General features: G+C 35.6%; 1 protein-coding gene across 4 annotated transcripts in view; it reads left to right on the top strand.

Annotated features, from left to right (window-relative positions):
* The window catches only part of LOC138696515 (prostaglandin reductase 1-like), a 38,239-nt gene that overhangs the window by 5,148 nt on the left and 19,696 nt on the right, over nucleotides 1-13,395 (top strand). Inside the window, exons 2-7 of one of the 4 annotated variants that reach the window (XM_069821572.1) lie at nucleotides 1,373-1,503; nucleotides 1,892-1,937; nucleotides 5,371-5,427; nucleotides 8,025-8,213; nucleotides 10,346-10,464; nucleotides 11,358-11,512. In XM_069821572.1, coding sequence (XP_069677673.1) covers nucleotides 1,373-1,503; nucleotides 1,892-1,937; nucleotides 5,371-5,427; nucleotides 8,025-8,213; nucleotides 10,346-10,464; nucleotides 11,358-11,512 — 697 coding nt within the window. Of the gene's footprint in view, nucleotides 1-1,372; nucleotides 1,504-1,891; nucleotides 1,938-2,402; nucleotides 2,577-3,391; nucleotides 3,540-5,370; nucleotides 5,428-8,024; nucleotides 8,214-10,345; nucleotides 10,465-11,357; nucleotides 11,513-13,395 lie in introns of those variants that run through there. The other 3 variants (XM_069821573.1, XM_069821575.1, XM_069821574.1) reach the window with 3 other exon arrangements.

Raw genomic sequence — 13,395 nt, 5'->3', positions numbered from 1 at the left:
TGATGCTAAATAATCTAGTAGTTGATACAGCGTCGTTAAATAAACAAGTAAAAAAAAATTTCCACACTTCCTTTTATCTCCTGTGGGCAAGTTCTGCATACTGTCAGCAGATGTTGTTTTACCCGTGTGTGGAAAGAAATGTCTCCATAAAATCTGTCATGTATGGGACACATAAAAATTACAATAATCTTGGAAATCTCTTTGTGTACCAATCTGAAACACTGGATTCGTAATGTTAATGAAGACATGTTTACATATACATAACTTCAACTTTAACCTCCAGCTCTGCTTTTCTAGAAACAAACTTATCAAGTTATTTTGTCACAGGCAGGACATTTAAACAAGCACTATAATATGCACTAATTTTAGAAAATATGCCTACCTTTCAGAACCAAATATTATTGCGGTTGCAACAGTGAACTATCTTATTTTATTCAGCACAATAAAAGGGCAAACTAATGGAATGGGGAACTTTATACAGTATTACTAACTTACAGTACAAAATCTAATTGAGGCCTGCAAATTTCCACTACTCTCTTTAAACCGTAATTTCTTGATAAATGGCGAACTGATATTCATATTTCTTCTTTCACAGATAATTTCAATGTTTTTCTCTTGCAAAATCTTCAAAATTCGATGTAATATAAGGTGTTTGAAAATTTTGGGGTCAGGCTCTCTTTGTCATGGAATGGCCCTATACTCTTTTAGAGGTCCATATACTCTATACTCTTCTCTCTACAAAAAAATCTCCAGTTCTACTTTTTATTTTTATTTTCATTTAACATTTAACTTTTCTAATTATTGAATTTCTTGTAATTTTAAAACTTCGAATACAAGAAATGTACTGGAGTTAAAAGTTAAACATAATCAAATCTTAAATTTGTTTAGATGTTGAGGTATCAGTTATTCAGTTAATTCTAGCGTTGCTTGGTGCAACTAGGCCGTCAATCGTGAATTTCATCGTGACATTAGTGAATGATGGTAAGAAAAGCCTAATGCACGTATGAGTTATTTGATTATTCTACAATAAATCACATCGCTAGAAGTGACGAAAAGACGAATGTTGGAATTATTTGTTTTATTTTATATAACTTAATTAATAGGAAAATGAAATAAGGTACCAAATTCTTATAGGCTATAATGGTATCTAGCAATTACCAAAATCCTTCTTTATTTTCATGTAGATAGTACAATGTTTTGTGTGTGCATACTTGCACTCTTTTCAGTGAACAAATTTCTGATTTATCGTACTCTTGTACAGTCCGTCATCAATATGTCATAATTTTAACCCTAATGTGGGTTTTTTAGTAGGGAAAGTATTAATTTGTTAAATAAATCGCAGTAATGAACTAACAATTAGTATTATTTACAGAAATTTCCCAAATTTGGCGAGAAACATGGTGAAGGCAAAGAAATTTGTTCTTGTCAAGCACTTTGTTGGGGAACCAAAGGAAAGTGATTTGGAACTTGTCGAAGAAGAGTTGCCTCCTCTGAAAGATAAAGGTAAGATGTTTATTTTTGTTTCGGTGTACTAAAATACCGGTACCGAGATTTTCTTTTTGAATTATGAAATTAAATAGAACTGAAATGTAATGAATGACTGCAACAAGTGAAAAAAGTAAAAATTGATGACATTGAATGAATGAATAATGAATGAATGACTGGAATAAATTATCTGTGAGGATAAGACTACAAGAAGTCTTCAGAGATATTATGCACATTCTTGCAATGAGTCCATAGGGTTCTATTTGTGCTCCAAATCATGACATAATTTTATTTCTGTTTTTTACAGTGTCCAGTTTAAGAATTGAGGACATTTTCATTTTGACTGGTTATTATTTTCTTAGTTTTTATCATGTGTGTACTCTATATGAACTTTCTTTTATTACAGAATTTCTTTGTGAAGCAGAATATCTAAGCGTGGACCCATATATGAGGTAAGTAGAGACATTATTGTCTGCACTTACTTCATTCCCATGCGTATTTGTAATGCGTATAAAGCACAGCAACGTCTATTTTGTTGATCTCAAATTCTATCACGACCTGGCCAAGATCGAACTTGCGCCGCCTGAAAAAAAGATTTGAGTCATAGGTGTGGCTAACATGTATGCAATTATATTGCTTTGACAAGCACTTCAGGCAGGTGTGTTTGCACACAGTGTCCCAAAAGTCACCACACATAGGAAATGCCTGTTCAAATTAAAAATGTTACATAATATGCTCAACATAACCAACCCACTCCCTAGATCTCACAGCTCTTGTTTTTTACCTCTAGAGTCATCTTAAGTCGCAGGTCTACAAGAAGAAAATCTGGGACTTACATCATCTGCAAACCCGTATTGTCGACGCCTGTCTTATGACGGTGGACATGTTGCAGCATTTGCATCGTAATTACTTGGAACACATTCATTGACTCTCGAAGACCGCCACATTGACCACATTATGTGACATTTCTAATTTGGATTGGCGTTCCCTATGTCTGGAGACTTTTGGGACACCCTGTAGATGTAACCAGATTAAGAGGACAACAGATGCTGCCAGTAACAGATTTCAGTTTACTACGTGATGTTAGATAGGTAATTGACAAATCTGTATATTTTAACCTGATTTTATACTATTTCTTTCAACATTTTTAACCTGTTTTTGTGATTATCTGGTAAGTGTATATTTATTTTTGATTTTATTTCTACATTTATTCATGTTGTAGTAGCCATGCATTTTATATTTCTACTCTGACGTCTATGGCTATTGATTTGCTGAATGACATTAAATTCATCTATCTATCATCTGTCTGTCTGTCTGTCTAAATATGTCGTATTAATTTTGAGAGGATTGCATTGTGTTGGTTGGCTGGCTGGCTTTTTGAGGAACATATCGGAAATGGATCCATATACTTTGGCTCACATTGGTCCTTTGTACGACCTATATGGATTATTATTCCAGTCTGAAAAATGGCCTGGGTGGCAGTTGTAAATCCAATGCTGACAGACAAGCCATCCTGTCTGAGTCTAGACAGTCAGGTCCCATATCCAGACGAGTACATGATAAACTCCAGAACCTCGAGCCCAAAGTCTTTAACATTTTGCGCCTGGTAAAATTTCTTATACCACTATTGCATGCAAATTTATAACTTTTAAACAGGAGTTCGTATAACTGCATAATTGGGTAAAGTCGTGTTGATTTCATTAGCCGAGTGGTTCAAGTCACACGAGGTATGTCTAGCCAGCACATCGTGCCTAACATTGCAGGTATTAGAGGAATGTGGCATTTTGGCAAATTTAAGTGCATGGTAATATTACCATGGCTGGGCGGTAAGTGTTAAATTCTATATTGGTACGGAGACCCATACTGCCCCCAAGAGTTAATCCCAGCCTATTTTTAACAATTCCAGATGATAGATGAAATGGAGGGAAATGGGTGTTTGGTGGAATGAAAGAGTTAAACGGAAATACTCCGAGAAAAATTCTCTATAATATCTGCTTTGTCCACCACAATTCCATCATGATCAGGATGGATATCACGACAGTGCTGAGCCACAGGTATGGCTTGAATTAGCTTCCATATTATATTGTAGCGTCTGTGCATTATATTAATATGGATCCTTCAAAAAAGAATGAAATAATTAATTCAGAAGGACGCAAAATAATAGAGAATCATGTCAAAAAAATTGTTTGTTGTTTAGTCAACTGTTCAAAAATAGGTTTGAACCTCACAAGTGATACCAAGAAGGCACTACTTCGAGACAACTAGGCCAGAAGATAATGGAGTAGGATGGTCAGTTTCTTTTCCCTTCCATTGCATACATCACTGACTAGCTCCATATTACACTAATGTAGACTTCAGATGCATACAAATAATTGTTCTTCCTCTGACACATATCGTCAAATGAGATGTACTGCCTGTTAATGTATGTACACCTCAATCAGAGTTGAGAACTGGGAAACAGATCACATTCTTCTTGACATATTACTCAGTTTCATCATACATGTCGGAGAAGACAGCATTAGTAAAAATGACAGTGACAGCAATGTTTCCTCCTCATCTTTCGACACAGTGACCGAAGATAAACTTACTAACTCGGACTTGTGCGACCTCTGTAATATAGTGGTGAGTAATGTTTTATGCACTGGACATTACCAGTGCGGAAGCTGGCGAATATAGACATGGCTTCAAGAAACTGGGTAAGAATTGATAGGCTACATAATGTACATCCTGCATTCTTTACACGACCACTGAGTTCAGTCTCATATAATAGCTGAGTTGGCGTGTTGTGATAGCAAGTATCCTGCAGGACACTCAATTTGAACTGCAAGTTTGCAGATTTCTCGTGAATTATAATTCTGTATCAGCTGTTGGTTGAAACTTTTGATATCTTCAAGTAACATGAGTGATGACTTAGACCAATGATTATAGTGCCATAGTTTTGAACAGTGTTCTAACTTTCGATTTGTAAATTTAAATATTCTGTACTCCGTTTTTACCAATATATAAATGACAATCCATGTTGAATCTTTCGTACACTACTTTTAACACTTGAATATAAATAATTGATTAAATGGCAATCTTACTCGTGTTAATTGTGTAAGCATGTGCGGCTTACAGCTGTTTCGGTGTTACTTCACACCATCCTCAGAGCCTACTAGATCTCGGCGTCATCTCGAACTTCGCTGCCTGTTGTATGGGTGCGTTTGATTGTTTAAAAGTGTTGAAATTTGGTGTCAAATAGTGTGTGTGTTCTGAAATTGATCTGTGTGTTGATAATTTGATCACATGACTAATGCTAACCACACATACAATAACATAAATACAGACATGGAAATCCTACACATACAACCCAAAAACCAAAAACTCAACACACTAGAACAATATGAAATATACAGACACACCAAAACACACCCTGATCAAATTCTCAACACACAGATCAATTTCAGAACACACACACTTTTTGACACCACATTTCAACACTTTTCAACAATCGAACACACCCACACAACAGGCAGCGAAGTTCGAGATGACGCCGAGATCTAGTAGGCTCTGAGGATGGTGTGAAGTAACACCGAAACAACTGTAAGCCGCACATGCTTACACAATTAACACGACCAAGATTGCTATTTAATCAATTATTCATATAAAGGACAATAACACTGCAACCTTCGAAACTCGGATCCATGTTCACAAAAGCTATTCTTACCGCAGTAACTGAAGTATCACCTGTTAGTCACATATCACCTTGTATGTAAGTAGGCTGTATATTTTATTCCTCTGTTAAGGCAATTATGTGTTGCATCTTTTGGTGGCAAAGCTAGAAGTTCGAACTAGATTAAGTAATTTGTACATTTTATTATGCTGATTGAAATAATTTTTTTACAGACCTTACACAGCAAGATATCCCACAGGCGTCACTATGGTTGGATCGCAAATTGCCAAGTAAGTTATTCTTTTTTCAAATTTAGGTAGATTGTAGTAACATGGAGGAGAACTGAATTGCTACGTAATATGCAGAGTCCACACCTGTGAAGTAACGGCTAGCGCATCTGGCCACGAAACCAGGTGGCCTGGATTCGATTCCCAGTTGGGACAAGTTACCTGGTTGAGGTTTTTTCCGGGGTTTTCCCTCAACCCAATATGAGCAAATGCTGAGTAACTTTCGGTGCTGAACCTCGGACTCATTTCACTGGCATTATCACGATAAATAATCTAAGATGTTGATAAAGCATCGTAAAATAACATATTTAAAAAAATAATGTGCAGAACACATAAAAAGAAAATAAGTGATCTTTATGACATTGAATTTTTTTTGTTTTGCATTTTTGAAATTCTACTTTTGTAATAGTCGAGGTTTCACTTCTGGATATCAGAATTGGAACTGCTGTTCTTTTCAAATTTTAAACTACAGTAGTTTCGTTTTTAAGTACAGTGAAATCATTAATTCGGAATTCGAGATCCACACATTGAATATAGAAGTGAATGCAAAGAGTGAAAAATGTGGTAATAAATTCATATTATCCAACATAAGATTCATTTAGATAAATTTATTGAATTTTTGAACTGTAATCCGAACTATCAGAAATTTTATCTTGCCTTAAAAGAAATGCGTCATGATCTACAGATAAGGAATTAAAATTTGTAGCGAGTCTTGATGGGAGTCCACCTGTATATAGGCAACAATTTCGCACGACTGTCCACAAGTAACATAAATACAGAGATTCTTGTTTACTGCACATGCACAGTGTATTGTAAGCAAAACTTATACAATAAGAGAACTCCAAATTTTATTTCTGTATCTGTACATGAAAAACAACAGTGCAAACAGACGCAGACGACACTTGCCTCTTTCTTCAAATCACTGTCTGAAAATTAAAAAAAAAAAAAAAAAACTACTATTCGCTAATTGACTTGGAGTAAAGTTTTGTGTGCTATGTGTTTCAAAAGCTAAATTACACTGTATACTTCCTGTGCAGTAATGGACTTGGACTAGATAACTTTAAACTCACTGGGTGCTATTCATAGTCGTGATTAGTCCGGATTAAGGCGGTACCAACTGTGTACCAAAAGCAGAGAACGTTTTTCTTATTCATAGACGTTAGTCCATCCATTATTGTGAATCACATGTGAATAGAAAACAAATGCAAGTTGGTACATATGAAGCAAGCGACTTTTGTCCACCACTGTGAAGTAACAGTTAGCATATCTGACTGTGAAATGAGCAAGCCGGGTTCAAATCCTGGTTGGAACAAATTGTCTGGTTGAGGTTTTTTCCGGGGTTTTCCCTGAACCCATGAAGAGCAAATGCTAGGTAACTTTCGGTGCTGGGCCATGGACTCATTTTGTCTGATATAAACGATAATCACCAGTTAGGAACAGGATTCTTTGTACATAAAAGAATAAAATCAGCAGTAAAAAAGGTTGAATTTATCAGTGACAGGTTATCGTATTTAGTACTTAAGGGTAGATGGTGCGATATCGTAGTTATAAATGTCTATGCAGATGACGTGAATATGTTAGGATAAAATCCACAAACGATTAGGGAAAACGCGGAAATTCTAGTTGAAGCAAGTAAAGCGATAGGGTTGGAAGTAAATCCCAAAAAGACTAAGTATATGATTATGTCTCGTGATCAGAATATTGTACGAAATGGAACTATAAAAATTGGAGATTTATCCTTCGAAGATGTGGAAAAATTCAAATATCTTGGAGCACAAATATAAATGACACTCGGGAGGAAATTAAACGCAGACTGAATATGGGAAATGCCTGTTATTATTCGGTTGAGAAGCTTTTGTCATCTAGTCTTCTGTCAAAAAATCTGAAAGTTAGAATTTATAAAACAGTTATATTACCGGTTGTTCTGTATGGTTGTGAAACTTGGACTCTCACTTTGAGAGAGGAACAGAGATTAAGGGTGTTTGAGAATAAGGTTCGTAGAAAAATATTTGGGGCTAAGAGGGATGAAGTTACAGGAGAATGGAGAAAGTTACACAATGCAGAGCTGCACTCATTGTATACTTCACCTGACATAATTAGGAACATTAAATCCAGACGTTTGAGATGGGCAGAGCATGTAGCACGTATGGGCGAGTCCAGAAATGCATATAGAGTGTTAGTTGGGAGGCCGGCGGGAAAAAGACCGTTGGGGAGGCCGAGACGTAGATGGGAAGATAATATCAAAATGGATTTGAGGGAGGTGGGATATGATGGTAGAGACTGGATTAATCTTGCTCAGGATAGGGACCAATGGGGGGCTTATGTGAGGGCGGCAATGAACCTCCGGGTTCATTAAAAGCCAGTAAGTAAGTAAGTATTATCAACTTAATTTCACTCAAACGCTAGTTAACCATCACAGTTGATAAAGTGTCGTAAAATAAATAAATTAAAGAATTGGACTTAAACTAATTCAGACTGAATTTTCCCAATTAGTCCGAATTAGTGAGGTTCTACTGTACCTTATGGATGTTACTGCAGATGTGACTGGATTAGTTTTCTGTCAATATCAATGATGCCATGCACAAACAATTCTTTTCTAGGGTTATTGAAAGTAAACACCCAGATTACAAAGTTGGTTGCCATGTTGTGGGACAACTTGGGTGGCGAACAAAGACAGTTGTTAATGGTGACAAGCCTCTGGAAGGAGGACTCAACGTAAAGGCTGCAGTCATACCAGACTTGAAGGGCCTGCCTCTGTCTCTTGCACTTGGGATGTTGGGCATGCCAGGGTGAGTGAAAATGTCACAGACGGTATTCTATCTCTCTCCATGTCTTCCCCGGCATTGCAGGTGTAATGGAAGCACATGCGTTTATTATCCGCCTTCGGAGGTCAGCCAGGTCCTGTCCTGGAGTTCGATAAACAATGATTTTTACATATCCCTAAAGAAACAAATCTAAAGGAGTCAAATCTGGTGACCTTGGAGGCCATTTAATGGGACCTGATCTTTCGATTCACTGGTTTGGAAATTGTGTGTTGAGGTAGTCTCGAACTTGATTGGCGTAATGTGGAAGGGCTCCATATTGCTGGAAGAAGAACTCATCCTGTATTTGCGGGACTGCATAGTTCTCCAGCATATCTAGGTATATTGTCCTTGTCACTGTGCTTTCAGCAAAGAAGAAAGGTCCGATCACAGTATCACAAGTCAAAGCACACCACACGTTAACTCTAGGGCTATCATGTTCATATTTCATTACAACACGTGGGTTTTCTTCTCCCCATATTCTACAGTTATGGCGGTGCACTTTACCACACGTATGAAAGGTTGCTTCGTCTGAGAATGCGACGTGGTTGAGGAATCCATTGTCATCATCAATGCGGGATAATACTGCATTAGTGAACTTGGTCCTTCTGGGTTTATCATTTCGCTGCAGCTTTTGCACAAGTTGGATTTTGTATGCTCTAAGTCACAGTGTTGTGAACAGTCGACTTCGGAATACTAAGCTCTGAACTGTTCCGTTGAATTGAGTTCCTTGCGCTGCAGTGAAATGCTTGCCTAACACCTTCAACTTTGCTGCAGACACTGCTTTTTTGCCGCTTCCCTTCTTCCTTAACATAGAGTCTGTTTCCAACAGCTGATTATACCATTTCACAATGATATGACGCTCTGCAGCATTTGCACCATATTCCTGCCTAAATCGTCTTTGCACTGCAATTGGAAACTTCAATTCAGCTAACCAATAATATTTCACTTTCTGCTGTACCGTGAATTCCGACATTTTAACTCTATGTGTTGTCATACCCCGCGCATGCGTACTAGAGTCATAATTTTCATTGTTACCAAACTTGGAGAGTTTCTACATAAGACAAGATGAGAAACATATTTCTAAATTCACTGAGTGACGAGATATTTCTTTGTGGTAGTGATTCCACGGGAGACAGTGTATATAAAAGTGGGGTTGCCATATTATGTTCCTATTTTGTACAGACAGTTTGTATTTTAAGACCTGTATCCATGTCGGCACTTGGGCTTGGGTTGGATCCCCTTTTGGTCTGATTACCTGGTTCGGTTTTTTCCAAGATTTTTCCCAACCATAAGGCAAATGCCAGGAGATCTATGGCGAATCCGTGGCCTCATCTTGTCAAATATTGTAATCTTGTAAAATGTTTACTTATTCCACCACTTAAAAGCTTCGATACTAATGTAAGATCTATGGAATACAATAAATTAAATGAAAAAATGAAAAATAAATTCTCAGTTTCAAATTTTGGCAAATTTTTAAATTATGCAAAAATAAAAACACCAATTTGTTCGAAACGAAATTGGAGTTTATTATAACAAGAAGAAACAAAAAAACAGAAAGGTTAAAAATGGCCACCACCATGTTGTTTAATAAGAAATATTCGTTATTCTGTGTTATAAACAGCATTAGTAAGTGCATTCCTAGAAATATTTTCAATTACATCCGATATCAATTATTTCAGTTTCTCACTAGTGTGGTCTACTAAGAAATACCCAATTAAAAGACAGAGTTATGGTTGGACTGCAGTGTACAGTTTCCGAGCCCAATAGGAACTCGTAAAAGCAAAACCATTGTACATAATTATTGCTGTCTGTATCTTAACAACAATAAAATTGTTTTTATTATAGAAGCATGGCACAGTTACCATAGCAACGAAATGTATATCGAAAAAAGAAACCAGTCTCTCTAATCACTAATGCATAATGGTATACTCTTGCATTAAAACTCTAGAATTCAAATTGTATAACGTTTTCCTTGCTTTAAATGTACTAGCTTCAAATATTAGAAAAGGCCCATGCTCTTCATAGGTTGAAGTGCCAGTTTTAGATGAATTAATGAATGAATATCTGCAGGCATTAAAAACCAACCATGTTTACATATATAATTTGACATCTTTCAGGAATACATCATATTTTGGGTTCCTTGAGATATGTGACCCAAAACCAGGAGAAGTTGTGGTCGTCAGTGGAGCAGCAGGTGCAATTGGCAGCCATGTTGGACAAATCGCACAAATTAAGGGTACGAATATGTATACAGATCACAGTGGGGTTACTCTAAAACTCTTATTAAGATAGGATTGCCATATGTCCCATATTTCCGGGACCATACCGGAACAAATATTTGCATCTCGGTCGCCTAAACATCTCTGTTTTCAGCAAACAGTAAGGAAAACAAAGAAAATCAGAGTTTCCTTTCTTTTCCAACAATTGTATTATTTTCAATCCATTATTTCAATTTTTCTTACCTATAATTATTTTATTTAAATTATTTTACCTAGACAACAAAAGGTTTAAAATGAAGAACTTAACAAATATATACTGGTACAGGACTGGATTTAAGTTCACGATTCAGCTAGGTTCATAATGAATGGATCAGGAACAAAGCATTTTACTGAAGTCTGTGTGTGGTTATTGTTGGTATTACTGGTAGACTACTCTGTTTCCATCTGTCTCTTGTTGAAAAATATGATAAAATAGAAAATATTGAGGTAAAAATGTTGTATTTTGTTTCTGTTGCTCCCTTGTCCAGGAAATGGTTTTTTGTAATCTCAGTAAGTCAGTAGTGATTCATTAGGTGCTGATTGTTGAATATAAAATAGACGTGGTTTTAAGGTAGGGTAACTATATTTGCTTATATAGCCTATATAAAGTATTTTTAGAAATGTTTTACAGTTTTAGTTATTGTATAATTTACTATACCATCAAATGCAAGGAAGTTAATGTAATTTTAATCCTTTTCATTCCTTACATTTTAAAGATGGAAGTAAAGTGTCCCGGATTTTCACTTTTTAAATATGACAACCATATATTAAAAAAAAAATTATGTGCAGTAGTTGGTGCATGTTTCCTCACTTTCTGCACTGTCTTTCAATCTAGATAAATCCTTGATTGATAAATCTCTCCCTTCTGCAGGTTGCAAGGTAATTGGATTTGCTGGGTCGGATGACAAAGTGAAATGGTTGGTGGATGAACTCAAATTCGATGCTGCATTCAACTACGAGACAACTGATGTGACAAAAGCTCTGAAACAGGCAGCCCCCAATGGTGTAGATTGTTACTTCGACAACGTGAGTATAAGAAACTAAAAAAGTCTAACAACTATTTCTTAGGCGAGGATAATAATTCATAGCATGGGTTCTTTTGGAAGAAAAGTGGAAAAGAATCTGGAAGTCCTGTCTGTGCCTTAGATTTGCAGCATTTAAAATAACTTTGCCTTTGTAAAAGAGTGCTCAAGACAAATTTATCGGCAATTTCTTAGTCACGTTCAATTTTGAGGTAGCAACATGGACTCATGTGAGTGTGTATGGGTTTGTTACTTTCCACCTGTAAAACGTCCAATTGCTCAGGCGTCTAGCAGAAAACGTCTTACCAAAGGACTAGGGACTCGATGCTGGGTAGATCCCATGAGGTTTGTTGCATACAGAGTTTGTTTTCTCGTAACACTGCAGCTTCTCTTGCAATTCTCGTTGCATCATTGCTCCAGTTAATTTTCCTCTGCAATTCAAAAGTGTTAATAGTGAAAGACTAACAAATCGCAATAGCTATAAACTCATTTCGTTAGCATTATCACCATCTCATTCAGACACTAGATAACCATAGCAGTTGATAAAGATTGTAAAATTATCACTGAAAAAGAAAAGATAGCACTCGAGACAACCACATTCTTACGGCTACAGTTAGTAAGATTATAATTATGTATTGCTAGCTAAGCGTCGTGTATATGCTGTGACATATCTGAAATAATTGGTCTCCGTAATGCATTCAAACAAATGTGATGCACTAAGAATGGTAGAAAGATGTTCTATCAGCTATTTTGTCTCGTTTCCTTGTGCACTCTTCATACTAATTGGGCCTATGTTGTTTTTGTTCTTTTTGTAATACCTACTACTGCTACTACTCCTGCTACTGCTGCTGGTGCTGGTGCTGGTGCTGGTGCTGCTGCTGCTGCTTATTGTGTATCTCATTACGTTTGTTTCCATATGTTACATATTCCTAGAAATGGAGTTGTAGTTTTTTCAATTACTTAAGAAATTTTCCACTTTATGTTTATTACATCAGCTAATTCTAAATGTTTATATTATTATTATTATTATTATTATTATTATTATTATTATTATTATTATTATCATCATCATCATCATCATCATCATCATCATCATCATCATCATCATCATCATCTTATTTATTGTGTATCTCATTACATTTGTTTTCATATGTTACATGTTCGGAGTTGTAAGTAGTAATTTCAATTTAAGAAATTTTCCAGTTTGTGTTTATTACATCAGCTAATTCCAAGTTTTTTAATTTTACTATGTTTAGGATGACGTATTATTATTATTATTATTATTATTATTATTATTATTATTATTATTATTATTATCGTCATCATCATCATCATCATCTTATTTATTGTGTATCTCATTACATTTGTTTTCATATGTTACATGTTCCTAGAATTGCAGTTGTAAGTAGTAGTTTCAATTTAAGAAATTTTCCAGTTCGTGTTTATTACTTCAGCTAATTCCAAGTTTTGTTAATTTTACTATGCTTAGGATGACGTATTATCATCATCATCATCATCATCATCATCATCATCATCATCATCATCATCATCATCATCATTTTATTTATTGTGTATCGCATTACATATTTGTTTTCATATGTTACATGTTCCTAGAATTGGAGTTGTAAGTAGTAGTTTAAATTTAATAAATTTTCCAGTTTGTGCTTATTACATCAGCTAATTCCAAGTTTTGTTAATTTTACTATGCTTAGGATGACGTATTATTATTATTATTATTATTATTATTATTATTATTATTATTATTATTATTATTATTATTATTATTATTTGGGATTCACTATAAGCAGTGACATGAGCTGCAGCCAGAAAGCCAAAAGGAGGATAGCAATGGCAAAGGAAACTTTTAATAGAAAAAGGAGCATCTTC

Source organism: Periplaneta americana, chromosome 3 (assembly GCF_040183065.1).
Source record: "Periplaneta americana isolate PAMFEO1 chromosome 3, P.americana_PAMFEO1_priV1, whole genome shotgun sequence".
Lineage (NCBI taxonomy): Eukaryota > Metazoa > Arthropoda > Insecta > Blattodea > Blattidae > Periplaneta > Periplaneta americana.
The sequence above is the reverse complement of the archived record's forward strand: the minus strand, read 5'-3'. Positions and strand labels throughout refer to the sequence as shown.